General features: G+C 31.2%; 1 protein-coding gene across 2 annotated transcripts; it reads right to left on the reverse strand.

Annotated features, from left to right (window-relative positions):
- Positions 1-7,475: 7,475 nt before the first annotated feature.
- Positions 7,476-16,765, reverse strand: LOC103491155 (uncharacterized). Of its 2 annotated transcripts, XM_008450983.3 has the most exons (11): positions 16,262-16,765; positions 12,941-13,028; positions 12,506-12,597; positions 12,251-12,369; positions 10,643-10,758; positions 10,441-10,568; positions 10,257-10,343; positions 8,875-8,935; positions 8,759-8,799; positions 8,530-8,650; positions 7,476-7,827 (listed from the first exon to the last, which is right to left on the reverse strand). In XM_008450983.3, the coding sequence occupies exons 1-11, from the start codon at positions 16,621-16,623 to the stop codon at positions 7,768-7,770; spliced, it is 1,275 nt and encodes a 424-aa protein (XP_008449205.1). In that variant the 5' UTR covers positions 16,624-16,765; the 3' UTR covers positions 7,476-7,767. The 2 variants fall into 2 exon arrangements, with proteins under 2 accessions (XP_008449205.1, XP_050944182.1); XM_051088225.1 differs by having other exon boundaries at positions 7,476-8,650; positions 16,262-16,725.
- Positions 16,766-17,595: the final 830 nt, after the last annotated feature.

The following is a 17,595-nucleotide window of genomic DNA, read 5'->3' on the forward strand; positions in this document are numbered from 1 at the left end:
AGTTTTAGTATTTAAAAGGATCCTACCTTTTCAAAAGGATCATAAAGGAAATAGAATCCTAATTACGAGGGACCGTATATAGTAAAAAGAGCTTTCTCAGGAGGAGCTTTCATATGGACGGAGAGGACTTGCCTAACCCCTTAAGCGTGGACTATGCATAGAGTGACGATTAACTTTTGATTCAGCATTATCTCATCAAGTCACTAATATTTCAAGGATATGGGCTTGTACTTGAGGTTTCAGTACACATGAACGTTATTGGGCTATTACGCATGTTTTGTTTTTTTTTCTTTCTTGAGAAAAGTAAACAATGATTCAATTTCTTTTATACACATAATTAACATGTTTATGCATACATTGCTTTTCACATTGTCTGCGTTGTCTGCATTTCCATAGGTGGCATGATATACATTACTGATATGATAATTTAATATATGACCTTTAGCTTGATTATTCATTCTTTTGTCATGAGGCGCTTGTTTTATCCCTGACCCTTGGCACCATGGCGCTGCGATGGCGCTTGTTTTATCCCTGGTCTCCAGCTTATTTATTCTTTTGTCATGAGGCGCTTGTTTTATCCCTGGCCCTTGACACCATGTCGCTGCGATGACGCTTGTTTTATCCCTGGCCTCCAGCTTATTTATTTCGTTGCCATGAGGCGCTTGTTTTATCTCTGGCCCTTGACACCATGTTACTGAGATGGCGCTTGTTTTATCCCTGGCCTCCAGTTTATTTATTCATTTGTCATGAGGCGCTTGTTTTATCCCTGGCCCTTGACACCATGTTACTGAGATGGCGCTTGTTTTATCCCTGACCTCCAGTTTATTTATTCATTTGTCATGAGGCGCTTGTTTTATCCCTGGCCCTCTACATCGTGTTACTGAGATAACGCTTGTTTTATCCCTGGCCCTTGACACCATGTTGCTGCGATGACGCTTGTTTTATCCCTGGCCTCTAGATTATTTATTCTTTTGTCATGAGGCGCTTGTTTTATCCCTGGCCCTTGACACCATGTCGCTGCGATGGTGCTTGTTTTATCTCTGGCCTCCAGCTTATTTATTCTTTTGTCATGAGACGCTTGTTTTATCCCTGGCCCTTGACACCATGTTAGTGAGATGGCGTTTGGTTTATCCCTGGCCTCCAGCTTATTCATTCTTTGGTATTGAGGCACTTGTTTTATCCCTGGCCCTTGACGCCGTTAATTTATTTAAAATATCTTAGTTTGATGAGTTAGTGGCTACACCTTCGTCCTCCTTCTAATTCTATAAGGATGCACGAAGGGGGGCATGCTGTAGCCACCTAATTTTATCCTACATTTTTTTTATTCTTTAAATTATTAATTGTAGCCGCGGTTAAGATATTTCATTAATTTATTTTGTTAAAAAAAGAAAAAGGTAAAATTTTTTTGTAATAATATGAAATCTTATGTTTTTTCTTATCTTTTTATTAAAATGGAAAATAAAGTCATTAATGAGAATATCTATTATTTAAAAAAAAATCAAATCATTTTTTTTACTTATCACTTTAGAAAAAAAAACAAATTAATTTATTTATACAAAATCTCTTTTGATTTATTATATTAGGAAAAGGAAGATAATTTATTTTATACAAAAAAATTTAATACCATATTTGACTTATCTTTATCACTTTAGAAAAAAAGAAAAAAAATTATTTTGGACAAAATCTTTCAATATCATATTTTTACTAATTTAGAAAAAAGAAAATTAATAAAATTACATAATATCTAATTTGATTTTATACTTATTAAATTTTCCTAATTTGTGGCACACCCCGGGTCTATAAATAGGGTCCTTTGTCATTTGGAAAAGAGAGGAGAAGAAATTGTTTTAGAGAAATTCTTGAGGAAAAAAAAATTGTTTTAGAGAGAATTTGAATAAATGTATTCCTCTGCAAAATGGTGAGTCATTAGCTTTTTCGCTTTATTGTTTTTATTTTTATCTTCATATCGTCTTTTTTTTTACCCTAATTCTAATCCCATAAGGAAAGAAAAACTTAGTTTGAGGTTGCATTAGGTAGGGTTTACTCCCAATGATCCGCACCTCATACAACAAGTAATTTTCTTCGGGATTGAATCCTTATTTTTGTTCTTCTCTTTTCAAATGTAGAGAGAAAGAAAAAAATGTATAAGGAAAATTTCCTTTTTCATTTTTACTACCTTTTTATCATCATGCTAAAAAAAAAAGTTTTTTTTAACATTTTTCTTCTCTTTAAAACAATAGAGAAAAAGAATATTGTTATTATTGTTATTATTGTTATTATTGTTATTATTGTTGTTGTTATTGTTATTGTTATTGTTATTGTTATTGTTATTGTTATTATTATTATTGTTGTTGTTGTTGTTGTTGTTGTTGTTGTTATTGTTATTATTATTGTTATTATTATTGTTATTATTCTTGTTATTATTGTTATTCTTATTGTTATTCTTATTGTTGTTGTTGTTGTTATTATTGTTGTTGTTGTTGTTGTTGTTGTTGTTGTTGTTGTTGTTGTTGTTGTTGTTGTTGTTGTTGTTGTTGTTGTTGTTGTTGTTGTTGTTGTTGTTGTTGTTGTTGTTGTTGTTGTTGTTGTTGTTGTTGTTGTTGTTGTTGTTGTTGTTGTTGTTGTTGTTGTTGTTGTTGTTGTTGTTGTTGTTGTTGTTGTTGTTGTTGTTGTTGTTGTTGTTGTTGTTGTTGTTGTTGTTGTTGTTGTTGTTGTTGTTGTTGTTGTTGTTGTTGTTGTTGTTGTTGTTGTTGTTGTTGTTGTTGTTGTTGTTGTTGTTGTTGTTGTTGTTGTTGTTGTTGTTGTTGTTGTTGTTGTTGTTGTTGTTGTTGTTATATTTTGTTTCTTTTAGGGTGGCGACAAACCTTACCGTCACCCTCTGTTTCTTTTTTTTATTTATTTATTTACTTATTTAAATTTAATTTTATTTGTAATTTTATTATTATTATTATATATATATTTAACATTGTGTTTGTTTTTTTTTATTTTCTATATATAACTTTATTTATTTATTTATTTAGTTTTTTTATATTTATGATTTTTTTAAAACTTTTTGTTATTTTTATTCTTATACCATTATCATTATTTCCTTTCATAATTTTTTTTTATTTCTTTTAACTTACTATCATCCCTATGTCCTCTTTTCTTCACTTATTTATTTAATTTCTTTTTTACATATTCATTTGTTTATTATTTCATTTAGTTTTTTTTTTGTTTTTTTTTCTCTTATTTTCTTTATCGTTATTATGTATCTTTTCTTTTCTTTTTCTTATAACTTATTTTTTATTATTATTGTTATATTTAGTATATGCATACATTGATATCCTACATTATTTGCCTAATTTATTGTGTGGTATATTTGTTATTTCTATTTGTAACGCCCCAAAAATTTAGATAATTTATTGGGCTTATTTTGAATCCATTTAATGAGAATTATTTGATTTATGTGGGAATTGAAATTAATTAAATATTTCTTGGATGAATATTTAATTAATTAGAGGTTTTAGCATGTGTTGTTTGTTGAGATTTTGATTAGATGGTAAGTTAAGAGAATTAAGTAAAGTTGTGGATTTTTAGTGTTGTTGAAGTTGAATTTAATTAAATAATTATGGATGTTATTTAATTAAATTGTCGGGTGGAAAGTTTGTTGGAGATTCAATAATTATATGTATATGTGGAAATATATATATATAATTATTATGTTAAAGGAAAAGATAATTATATTTGTTGAAATATAATTATTTAAGGAAAAGATAGTTGTATTTTGGGGAAAGGATATTTATTAAAGGAGAAAAAGTAAAATAATTATATTTTGGGAAAATATAATTATTTGTAAAAGGATAATTAATTACTTTGGAGAAAGATAAACAATAATTAATTATTGTGGAAGATAATTAATTACTTTGAAGAAAGATAAACAATAATTAATTATTGTGGAAGATAATTAATTACTTTGGAGAAAGATAAACAATAATTAATTATTGTGGAAGATAATTAATTACTTTGGAGAAAGATAAATAATAATTAATTATTGTGGAAGATAATTAATTATTTTGAAGAAAGATAAATAATAATTAGTTATTGTGGAAGATAATTAATTATTATGTAGAAAGATAAATATTGTTTATGGAGTGAAGTTGTTATGGTTGAGTTAAGATAATTCATGTTGGAAGTTATAAGTGATTTATTGGAAAAGATTTGATTGATTAAATTAATTGAGGACTTAAGTTAATTTGAGATTTTGGAGGGAAAAGTTAGTTTTGGTGGAATTGTAATTAATTGAGTATATATATATGGATATATATATTTAATTAATAATTTGGAAAAGTGTAGTTAATTATATTATGGAATATAATTATACTTATTTGAAAAAGAAAATAATCCATGAAGAGAGAGATGGTTGATTTTGATTGGACGAAAAAGATATATATTTATAAGAGAGAATAATGGTTTAAATAAATATATATTTATTGTAGATTTTGGTGAGAGAAAAATAATAATAATAAAGAAGTATTATTATTATTATTAATGGTTATAAATGCCTAAGATTAAGGCATTTATTTAGGAAAGATAATGGGAATAAAGATATATGTATATTTTTTTGGTATTATATATATATATATATATCCTAAAAGGAAAAGGAAAAGGAAATAATAATAATAATAATAATTATTGTTATTATTTGGGTCTATAAATAGCATTAGAATGCTTAAGATGGAAATAAAGGAAAAAGAAAAAGAAAAAGGTTCTTTATCTTCTTCTCTAAGATTGTCGCCACCTCAGTTGAAGTTAAGATTGGTCTCTTTGGAAGCTTGAGGATTTAAAGTGATGAATTTTTCATCAAGGATAAGAGGATTTTTCAACCTCCATCTGAGTAACCTTGGTAAGCCAATAAAATTAAATTAATATTTTATTAATTTAATTTTGGATCTATTTGTGTTTTCTGTAAAAGGTTCAATTGGCTAAACTTTTTAAGATCTAAATCTTGGATTTTTCTCAATCAAGGTTGAATTGGTTTCAACCCCAATTTTTAGAAAGTTAATTAATTTGGGAGGATTTTTGGATGTTAGCCAATTGCTAATTTCATTAATTAAGATACTAAGTGTTCCTTTTATGATTAGGATCAAGTTAATTGGAGAATTTTACTGTCAACTAGGGAGTACCTTTGTTTGGCTAAAATCTCCAGGTAAGAGATTCTCCTACTAGACCTTCGAACTGAATTCAAGAGACCGCATGTAATTATGATTATGCATTGATGGTAGCTAAAATGCATAATTTGATGATAATGATTATACTGAGATTATGATGATAGTTGATGTTGATGATGATGACTGAGATTATTATGTTGATAATTGATGATGATGACTGATGTTATGTTAATGACCGATAGTATGTTGTTGATGACTGTTGATGATTGTTAATGCATGATATATTAATCACATGATTAAGGACGTTAAGATTAATACTCATGTCATGTTATGATGTTATGTTATGCTACATGCTATGGATAGGGTGTTCTGTTAACTTTGTCTATTAGAGTCGTACCTGCATGGGTGTCCTTCGGGATCACCACCTATTTAGGACTGTGTGGTCCGACGGGACGCCAGTCTAGCATGGATATAGATATGATTCGAGTGATTCGACGGGGTCCTCGCATCCCGATTGTCTTAGTGTTACCCCCGGGTTCACTACAGACCAGCATGTCCTAGGTGCTCCCTCGGGACACCGAAGACCAGATTTTCGTTCCTACGGGAGCGCATGTTGCACGTGTTCGGGAACGTGCCAGAGATTGGATACCATTTTCAGGACTCTAATGGGAAGTTAACAGACACCTAGCGGGACTAGTAGTAGGTCTCTTACTGAGTATATGTTTATACTCATTCTTTCTATGTTTAATATTTTAGGCGAAGGTAAAGGTAGAGGAAAGCTGGCGAGCGACAGAGAAAGATCCGTGACATGCCATATGGGGACTCAGTTTTGCTTCCGCGTTTATGTTTCAGTGTTTTAATATTCCGTTTTTAGTGAAAATTTATTCTTCCCTCGTTTCAAAAAGTGTCTCTTGTCATTGTTCCTCTTTTAGTAACGACCTTAGTATAAAGAGTGGGTCGTTACACTATTTGACTTTCATTAAAAATTTCTTGAAAATTTTAAAATACTTTTAACCATAATTGTATTTAGTTTTGAAATTTTTTTTTTAATTTTTTCTCTTTAAACCATTTAGAATCTTTTTCTTTTTCTTTTTTTTTTGTTTTAAAATTATTTATTTTAAAACTCAAAATTAAATAGATATTTCATAAGGTTTCCTAATCTACATTTTTTATAATAACAACGCCGATTTCGATAAAAAATCCTATGATGGAATCTAGAAATTTCTGAGAGTCCGTTATTTCTAGATTCTTGAGGTGAGGGATCAATATCTTAGGGAGTCCGAGATTTGATACCAAGAGAAAATATATTTAATCAATGTTTTAAAAAAAACATTATTCGAAGACTAGCCTATGATAGAATTTGAGAAATTGTAACAATTTCTCATTCTCTTAAGGTGAGGAATTTTCCCCCAATATAGTCTAATTAATGGGTGTATCCCACTTATTTTATGGGATCATTGTTTCAAATATTGGAGTGGTGAGCAATGAAATAAGACATAGTTTTTTTAAAAAATAAATAAATTTTATTCAAGACATTAAATTTGGCCACCGTTTTTCTAACACGGGTGTTATGGGGTGCTAACACCTTCCCCGTACACAAATGACTTCCGAACTCAACTCTAATTTTTTCGTAGACCAGTTTTTATTTTATTTAAAATGATTCACTTTGTTCCGGTGTCCAATCACACCGTAAAAAAGATTGGTGGCAACTCCTTTTTTTTTTCGGTTTTAAAATTAAACCTTTCTTAAGGATGTCGGCCGCCCCGCGTTGTCTCGGGTACGTGGCGACACAACTCAACTATGCAAAGTTTGCACGATGATTTGACCTTTTTGTTTTCTAATTTTACTTTTCATGATTAGTTATTTAGCAATTTAACTAACCTTTTCGCAGGAATCAAATACATTAGAACATGCTTGGCTCGGACTTTAACCATTTAACCAACCATTTCACATGAATCAAATACATTAATTTGCTCACTTATGTTATATTTGACCTTTTGAAAATCTCACTCTTCATTAACAAAAGGAAAAGTTGATTAAATATAGCAAAATATTTTCCTTAAATTTGTTGAATTTCACATTTACTCATTATTCATTTAATTTGAAAACTCTAAATAATGATTTAAATTTTTTCCATGGACCATCATATTGTCGACCAAGACAACGAAAGTAATCTGACAGCCGTAAGGAAAATAACACAGCAAGAAAATTTCAGAAAGTTTCATGTGACCTCCATATAAATATAATATTGGAGATACCAACAATGTAAAGAACGAATATTTGATGTGAAACACAATAACGTATAAATAATTTTGCGACTTTCTACGCTAAAACCAAAAAATATTCTTTTCTCTCTCATATCAAAATACAATATGCTAGTCAGAACAGAAGACATTCTAGAACATCTGTTTTTCTTGTTTTCTATCAGGGGAAAAAATGGTTCTCCAAAAATAATTAAAAATCACTAAAGCTTTTCCTGAGTACATTTCAAACTTCTCGAAAAATCGTTGAACTCTTCCGTCGCACATACGCTTTCGATAGAATGTCGTATAAAGTATTACAACATGAAAAATGACAGCATGATTGTGAAAGGCTTCAAAGTGAAGATTGTGTTGTTGCATCATTTATACCATCCAGCAAGCAAATACCTCAGCAAGAAACAAAAGCAGCAGAAAACGCCCTACTCATGGAGATGGATATTAGAAGATTATATAGAACAAAACATAAAAATGGATATGACTTCCCAGAGATCAGTAATCATAGTCTTTGAGCTAGCGATTTAACCTTCTAATAGCATTATGTAAGCAGAAGTTGCTAGAACAGGTAAAAGGGGTCTATATGATTTGAATAAAGAAAAACCAATGCAAGCAAAACCGGTGCATAGGACAGTTTTATATTCTAACTTGAACTTTCTCTATATTGTTCTGATTCTAAAAGATTAAGGCCCTTCGGAACTATTCTATACTTAATTAATATTTTGGCTATTGAAAACTAAGATTCTAAACACTAGTTTCACCTCTAAATTTTAATGTTACGTTGTCTACATTTTAGATTCTGCCAATATTTTCAAAACCAAACCAAAATTTAAAAACTAAAAAAAAGTATTCAAACTTTGGTTTTTGTTTTTAGACATTAAATATGAATTCAAATGTTTCTTCAAAGAAAATAAAAACCATAGTGAAGAAATTGGAATCGAAGAAGTATAAATTTCAAAAACAGAAAACTAAAAACAAAATGGTTACCAAATGGACCTAAATATTTCGAAGTCAAACTTCTTTTATGTTTTTTCAATATAAAGATGAACTGAGTGGGAGCAATTCTTCCTTCTTTCTTTTTCCCTCTGACCTTGCATAGAAGAAAAACAGAAAAGCAAGAAAATCACCTGGAAAACAAGAAGATAGGTACAAAGTGATTTCTCTGTTTTTCTACCGAATATTCGCAAGAAAAAGTTCACAAGTGTTCCATCGTTTGTTCCAGTCAGTAATCCAGTCTGAGGATCAAATCTGAGGGCAAGGAGAGATGTAAGAAGACTAAACTATGGAGCAAGAATGTCTTTTTCCTTTTTTATTTTTCCAACAAAACAAAGGGTAATGGGACAGGATAATGAATACCTAGGCAGCCGATGACGTGGACATGCAATAAATCCAAATAACTGCAAGCACGCATCATACACGTTAAACAATGAATGCATACAGATAAGACTCACACAGAGACTAGAGGATCAAACCTGCGGGAGTGACAGAAGGAAGTTCAGAACTTGAGGGAAAAAGAAGATCAGAAGAGTTTCACTGCAGCAGGAAATAGAGTAGAAAGAAATTCATCAATATATAAATGGATGACAAAAGGTAACCAAAATCATAAATATATGACATGTCAAAGAACTAGTGGATGTCTTTCCATTGTTGACATGTCTTGAAATTGAAACAGTATCTTTAAACCAAAATGTCATTTGATTGTGTATGATATTTGGGTTCCATCGAGTGTATGATTTTTGGGTTCCATTGAGGAGACTTTAATCCACGGGAATATCATTGAAATCAGAAAATTGATAATGTATTGGATACTCAAAAGAAAATAATTCCAGAAACACTCACTTCCACTTCCTACAGACAAATCCTTGGAATCCTTTTTTTCTTTATTATTATTATTATTGTTAAGATAAGGAACCAAGTTTTTATTGAGAAAGATGGAAGGATATAAAATGGGGCCATTGCATACATAGAAATCTAACACAATCCAAGCCAAATTGCAAATCTGACACAGTTTTAACTTCTATTAGTACTTGTCACAAACTATTTGCAAATATGACACAATTGCATATACTAATTTTTGTCATAGCAAAAGTTAGTCATAAATTAATGGTATGGACTAATTAAAAATTTATTGAAACTATAGTATGTAGTAACTAAAATTGAACATATAAAACTATCAGGACTAAAATATAGCAAGTCTGAAAAAAATAGGAATCAATAGTATTTTAACTTCACTGTATCATTCCAATTTTATCGAATTTCCTCAAAGGGACCAATAGTACTTTAACTTGTTAACTAAAATTTAGTGTTAGAAACACTAAGGGTAGAATCTATATATATCATTAGGTTAATAAGGGTATAATGATCATTAACTAAGCATGTATTACTACTACTACTCTTAGTACTACTACTACTGTTACTGTTGTTATTATTCTTGTTATTATTCTTCTTGTTGTTACTATTGTTCTTGTTATTTTTATTATTCTTATTGTTATTCTTATTGTTGTTATTATTATTGTTGTTATTATTGTTATTACTTATTTATGGTGTTATCAACTTCTGTTTGGATATTGATATTATTTATTATTATTATTCTTATTATTTATTATTGTTGTTGTTATTTATTTATAGTGTTATCAACTTATGTTTGGATATTTTTAAGAGATCTAAAGTTCATTTTGAGTGCTCAAGAGCAGATGTTCATCTCCTCGGCGTTTTTTGTGTATTCCATCCACTAGACAATGAAATTCCAATGACTTTTAGAAGGTGAGAAAAAAAATAAATAAATAAAAAATAAAAGTGAACTCGAGCCAGAAGGTGGAATGCAAAATATTGTAACTAAGAACAAAGTACACACCTAAAATGACCTAAAATCCCAACCACGGCCATAGTCATCCCAGCAAAGTATGTATAAGTATCTCCAACAAAGACCGATGAAGGGTACCTAAATCAAGCAAGCCATCGGAAAATGGAGAGGAGTTACCTAAACATCAAGAAAAAACAGGTACAACCATGAATTAATGTAAAAAATGATAAATTACCAATTGTAAGCGAGCAAGCCTAAAGATGTGGCTAATAGTGGTTGAACAAGATAAATAGAAAATGCATGGGCCTGCTTGTACTCGGGATCCGTCGACGCTCCAATTTGCATGACGTTGTGGACCAAGATCTGCAAATTGCTAAGATATGTCATGCTCAAGAAAAGAAAACTCACCCCTTTACTACAGGAGGTTCAGTACTCACCGCAAATGCAATGACAACTGTTTGCCCAACTTCTAAACCGTTTAGACCAGCATGGATGTTAATGGAGTTTGTACAGAACACTGCCAATAGTCCCATATAAAGCTTATATATCCATCCTGTATATTATATACTAGTAGAAATTAGTACCTCCATCACAAAATTGTTGGAGAGCTAATCCAAGATAGGACTATAACAATCACTCATTCAAAATGCAAACCAAGAACATCCATTGACATCTCTACACCAATAGAAGTAATAACTTAAGTTACCAAAGAGTTAACTGACTGCCTAGGAAGCGGAGACTTGTGTTGTCACCAAACTTACAACTAACTTTAAAGTACAGATTTTTATCCTTAATAAAGTTCCTGACACCATGTACAGTACAACAATTTTCGAGGACTGCTTCCAGAAATGTACCCCAACAATTTCAGGAAATGGCTCAGCATTGGCAATGAGTTACAAGCAGTAGTAGTTCTCAAACAAACGCATCCTTGTAAACTAGCAGGTTACTGAGACAAAATGCACAATTTTATTTCATTTTCTAGAACCATATATATTTCAGGTATACATATGAGATCCCTATACCAATAGTGTAAAACCAAAATAAATAACAAAACTTCCTGAAGCAAGTATCTAGAACACTCACATAAACATACAAACCAAAAAGGACAATTATACTTTTTTCCTTGGTAGAATACATCTGTAGTGGGTCCATTAGGTTTAAAACTTAGTACTTCATTGAGAAAAAAGAGGAAAGTTCATTGAAAATTGAGAATTGTGAAAGTATACAAAAAGGCCTACAAATACTATTTCATGGGTTGTTCTCATTACAATCTCTTATATTGAGATATACATCCTTCACGCGGCCAGATCATACCTAAAACAAGGTAAACAAGATTCTCGAGCATCAACCACTTTCAATAGAATTATCCCGGTGAAAACGGTTTGAAACCAAGGAAGATTTAAGAAACGAAGTTAGAGGAATCCCACCATCCACCAATCACATAAGAAATTATCAAATCATCACTAAACCCAAGAACTTAAACGATAGATTACAGTAAATTTAAGTGTATCAAAACTTTGATACTCCCCACATTTTTTTGGTAAAATTAATACTCTTCCCACACTTGTGGTCTTGAAATTTCGTAGAAACTCCAACAAGTGAAAATGAATATTAATAAGGAAAAAATATTACAAAAGTTTGAACAAACCTCCTACTCCAATAGCATGTTAAACAACCACCAACTCCAAAAGTTTAAGCTAATTAGCTCGGTAAATTTAATTATATCAATACTTTATCAAGAGCACTCTCTTTGTCCAAGACTCCAAGGTTGACTAAATCTCACTTAGAAACCTCCTCTTTATCTTGAAAGGCCTCATCCCTCAGGGAAGAGAGATATCCTACTTATAGTTGACTCGCGGGAGAAATGGGCAATACTCAAGAGAAGGACTTGAGCAAAGGAGAATCAAACAAGCATAACTTAATTTTAGGATGCTCCAAGGCTTATGAAATTGGATCAATATTGAAGATTGAACAAATTTTTCAAGTGACAATACTCCTGCTCATGCATTCCATCTCCAACATAAAAATGTTGTTTGAAATCTTACCAAGATCTAAAACATCCATTCCAAGGTATGGAATCAAAGGCTTCGGGATTATAATAGTAGTGTGTCCAGCATAAGCCATCAACAAAGGAAGAGCAGCAAATGATGGGAGTAGCAGTTTCCTGATCTTTACAACAAATAAGAGACAGCGTGTTAGAATAAACTGAAGTCTTACATTAACAAAGCACCATGCTAGAGGACCATTCTTAGAAATGGAACAAACAATGGAGTGGGTAAACTTGAGTAGAAAATACTCACACTCTCCAGGGGACATCAAGAACATCATCTACAAATCCAAGCAACGTCATGAAGCAAATAGATGCCAAGGCTGCATTGTACTCAACAAGCCACTGCATATTGTTTACCAATTAAATTTTTGAAAAAGTTACAGATAAAGTTTGACAAAAATTATGCAAAGGATTGCTTGATAAAGTTAAGCATGAGATTAACTTAGGCTGCTATGATTAACATCTCCCCTCTCCCACAAAAAAATAAAGAACTAAAGAATTATTATAGCAAATAAATCAATAAAGAGATACAGAAAGAATAACTGCAATCTAGTCAATAGAAAAGAATAAACCGATCTCTGTAAACAAAAGAAGTGAACTGCCCAGCACTAATGGCATGAAATAGTCATTTTTTAATCTGCTAATCCAAATCCAAATGGATTTTTTTTATAAGCTTGGTGCTCACATTTGAGTCTGAAGTGAAGTTAAAATACTGAAACACAATTGCCAAGACCAAGAAGGAAATCCCCACAACAATTCCCAGCGACTCAGGCCTGCAAAACACATTGAAGTATTAGAAAGTGCATCGAAATGTATATGTGGCTTAAAATTAGCAAATATAGATATATAATAACAAAAGCTTAGGAACACATATCATCGGTTTAAAAGAAATCCTTTACAGAAAAGAAAGCATTTTTATTTGCCACCTCATTTATATATGACACCACAATTCAACCATCAAGTATATAATGTACTATTGATCAGATGAATTCAATAATTGCCTGCATATGTGTCCCTAAAAATATCATTCATAATATTTCTTTTAATGAATAACAAGTTTTGAAAATTACAAAAGTATTGCCTGCAAGCCCTAAACAGAGGATTTCTACGAGAATTTAAAATAAAGAATATGATCTAATACTTTAGTGCAAACCTGCTCCCCAACATCCTTCTATCCTATCCCTTTAAAATCCTCCTAAGCTTCCTAACTCCTCTTCCCTTAAGACTGCCTAAGAACTCATTTTCCATCACCGATACCTTTTCAAAACCAAACTAAGTGCAAGAATATCCAAAAATTGTCTAAAATATTGTTGGAAAAATAGCATTTAAGAATGTGATCCATAACCAAGCCCAAATACTTATTTATGAAGAGTAAATTATTTATGCCGAAGACCATAGACCAAAACCTCCAAAAATGATTCATGCTGTTAGTTGGTTCCTCATGTGCAACCAACCAATAGAAAAATAGATCTCAGAGATGTAAACTTTCTAAAACTTGGGGTGGAAAATGTGAGCCGAAGGAGGGGAAGAAACAGGCAATTGAGATAAAAACGGCAGAAAATGACCATAGACTCGAGATCAAATATGTATATGACTAGTGTTTCCAGCAAAGATCTCTCCTCTCCAGAAATTGGACGCCAATTTGTCCCATCAAGAATTGAACTTACCCCTCAACTTTAATACAACCTCCTCAAGAAGCCAACTATTCACACTTCCAACTCTTTATCTTTCACTTTACTTTCCCCACCATCCAATAATAATCCTAAAATGAGACCTTTCTTTTTCCTTCTCAATGCCAAATAATTAATGGGGAAAAACCTTCCATTGCCATCCCTGAAGACAAGATAACTCACTCATTTGCAGGTAATTCTTCCGTCACTTCACCATAATGCTAAGATTTCTGCTTCAATAATACTCTGGTAAAGATCTCCCTTTCTTCACCCAATCAAGAAATTATAATTTCTAAAATCTAACTTTCTTATATCGAACTTTCCTTCTTTTTTTCTCTTTTTTATATAAAAGACTACACTTCCATTCAGAAATATGATAGAATATACAAGGACATACACACAAACACACACACAAAAAGAAAAAAAAAAAAAAGAAAAAGAGAGAGAGAGAGAGAGAGAAGAACCCAACACATGGAGCTCAAAGAAACTACAAAAAAGGGCCTCAATCCAAAAGAACAAGACCTAATTGATAAATACAATATACCTTAACCACCAAGACCCAAACTCAGGTATTAAACCCAATGAATCTCCACAAATCTTACACAAAATACTCATTCCTTCAAAAACTCTATTATTTCTCTCATGCCAAATCCTTCTAACAACAACAAAGAAGCAAGCTTGCAACATAAAATTTCCTTCTTGTTTCTACTCCATTATTTCAAATTTTTCTTTAATTTTTCAATTTTTCCATAAGTCTGTATCTAGGTTTTAGCTAGCTACTACAATGCAAGCACGCCAAACATTCTTCAAATGATCCAACTCTTGTGGCCCTTGATACACTGGTTATCAAGAAAGAAACAAAAAATCCAACTCTTGTACCTAATATCCACAAACTGGAAAAGAGATCACCCTAACAAAAAAAAAGTTTCCCAATTTATACATCAAATAAGAATTATTAACCACTATCTTTGCTTGTCTTGAAACTCTCAACTCTTTGACCTTAGTTTATAATTATTTAAAGACAACAAGCCTTTCAAGCATTGAACCTTGAGCTTTTAACCTCTCTTGCCTCTATCATCCTAATGAAGATGATAAAGGTTCAGTTTAGTCATCAAGGACATCTACTCCTCTATTTTGTCAATTTTAGATTTCTTCTCAAGCCAAGATTCCACATCTAGATTAATTTCAAAAAGTTGTAGATCCAGAATCATATCCATATGAGACCCAAGTAGGCTTTCAAGCTAATACATACTGAAATTTCACTTAATCCATAATTCTTGAATTCCAAAAAGTTGTAGATCTAGAATTTCATTTATTGAGATTTCTTCTTGTAGCTTTTTATAGTTTTGTTAGTCATAAGAACCTCCAAAAGAATTTATCTCCCAGCCACAAAGGCTTCCATGATTCCTAAAACTGGTCTGAGATTACACCTTGACCTCGCACATTCTAACAACTTAAAGCTTTTGCAATGATTTTGTATGAAATTTTCATTATGTTAACAGCATAAAAAAGCTCACTCTAACAGCATTTTGCTATTCTGAATGTAGATTTTGTATGAAATTTTCATTATGTTAACAGCATAAAAAAGCTCACTCTAACAGCATTTTGCTATTCCAAATGTAGATTCTATTCATAGCTATATCATTTAATCACTCATAAAAACTCCTTGTTCTCGTTAACAAAGGGAAAAATAGAACTTTCACCTCTACTTAATTTAGCCGTTCCCATAAAAAATAAAAAATAAAAAATAAAAAACTGAAATTTGCCCTTTGTTTAAAAAATATCACTATTTTTTCAAAAGTTACAAAATTACCGATAACCTGTCAAAACTACTCTTGGAATAGAAAAGCTATTAGAATATTTGTTGAAAAAAACGTTCTTTCTACTCCAAAGGTAGTTAGGAAACATTTATGAAAGGTGAAGAGTAATATTTGCAACTTTCGTAAAACATAGGAGTACCATCGAAACAAAAGGCAAAGATAAAGCTTCAAGGTATTTCCTTTTTTTATAGTATAACCTTAAACTATCTTCCTCAAGAACTTAAAAAGTTTCATCCACCATATAGACAAAGAAAACCTAACTAATCCAATGGGCACAACCAAAAATTTAAGGTGAGACCATAAACAGCATAAATAATTCCAAAGCTAATTTAAACTAAAAATTTACGCCGGATTCACAGAATTGATGAAGATTCAAAACGAGAAGTCACACAGAAAGTTAAAGCAAACTAAACAAAATTTCTCGTAAGCAAAAAAAAAAAAGAAAAAAAAACCAAATCATGTTCACAAAATGACTAAATCTAATACGAGTTATCATTTCAAATAGAAATCACTTACACTTTAACAGCGCCTTGAGGAGTACCCCGTTTGTTGATATCATAGCCAAATAGATTACGCCTAATAACGTATCTAGAGGCAACAGGTATCATCCGCAGAGTCACAAAGAACCCAACGAGACTGAGTCCGGCATTGATGATGATTGACCTTCTAAGCTCTAAGTCGATCTTGTAGTGGTAGAAAATGAGGTAAAGGTATGGGATAGAGAAAAAGAGAATGAGCTTGAAGATAAAACCTGATTTCGGTGGCGCAATGGGCGGATCATCTGTTACTGGGGATTTGATTTGATGGGTTTTGTCAATTTCTTTGGGAGAAGGTTCTTTGACTGATTGGGGTGCAGAAGCTCTCTTGCGAGCAGCCATGGCGGACGGTGACAAACCTCTAAACTTCCCTATTCGAATGTAAAATGCTAATCTAAATTATTCTTTTTCTTATGGGTTTTCTCATTTCTCTCTCTGTTTTTTTTTTTTTTTTCAATTTGGATTAACATTTTTGAACAATTCTTTATGATTTTGTGTCATTGGACCAACCAAGTAGCACCAAATCAGCAAACCCGCCCTCTCAACTTATGCCACGTGGTAGGTGTACAAAGTTGTAGGGTCAACTTATATGGGCAGAAATCATACTAACGCATAATCACCGAGGTTTAAATGTTTAAAATGTCACGACAATGTCACTAAAATTATCTTTGTGTTATAAAAATAGGGTAAGTGTTGAAATCGAAAAATTTGATAAAATATTTAAAATATATAATAAAATTTCAAATTTTATCAATAATAGATATTGGTAGATACTGATATGCTCCTATCAATTATGTTAATAAACTAATAGACAATGATATGCTTCTAATAGACAATGATAGAAGTTGTATCATTATCTATCATTAATAGAATCTAAAATTTTGTTATATGTTGTAAGTATTTTAGTTTATCTTACTATATTTAAAAATCTCCCAAGTAATATATGATAAGTATAAGAGAAACGATAGTTATTTTCAAATATTGCAAAATGAACTGAAATCTACATTATCTCGATCATGGAAGAAAACCATTTAGTTTTACCTTTTTCTTCCTTCGACTATGGTTAAAAGGTTATCTAAATTTGACATTTATTAAATTGTTAAATAATTTTGTTTCTTAATTTTAAGGGATAATTTAAAAAATATAACAAAACGGCAAAATATATATATTATATAGAATAATTTCGAAAACATAAAAAGCCCACAAGGCCATAATGAAAAATACCAAAAACGACTTCTCAACTACGCCATCAACAAGCGCACAATATATTTGGTACACAATCATTTAGATTTGGCTATTATTTGATGCATAATC

This window comes from Cucumis melo, chromosome 8 (assembly GCF_025177605.1).
Source record: "Cucumis melo cultivar AY chromosome 8, USDA_Cmelo_AY_1.0, whole genome shotgun sequence".
Classification (NCBI taxonomy): domain Eukaryota; kingdom Viridiplantae; phylum Streptophyta; class Magnoliopsida; order Cucurbitales; family Cucurbitaceae; genus Cucumis; species Cucumis melo.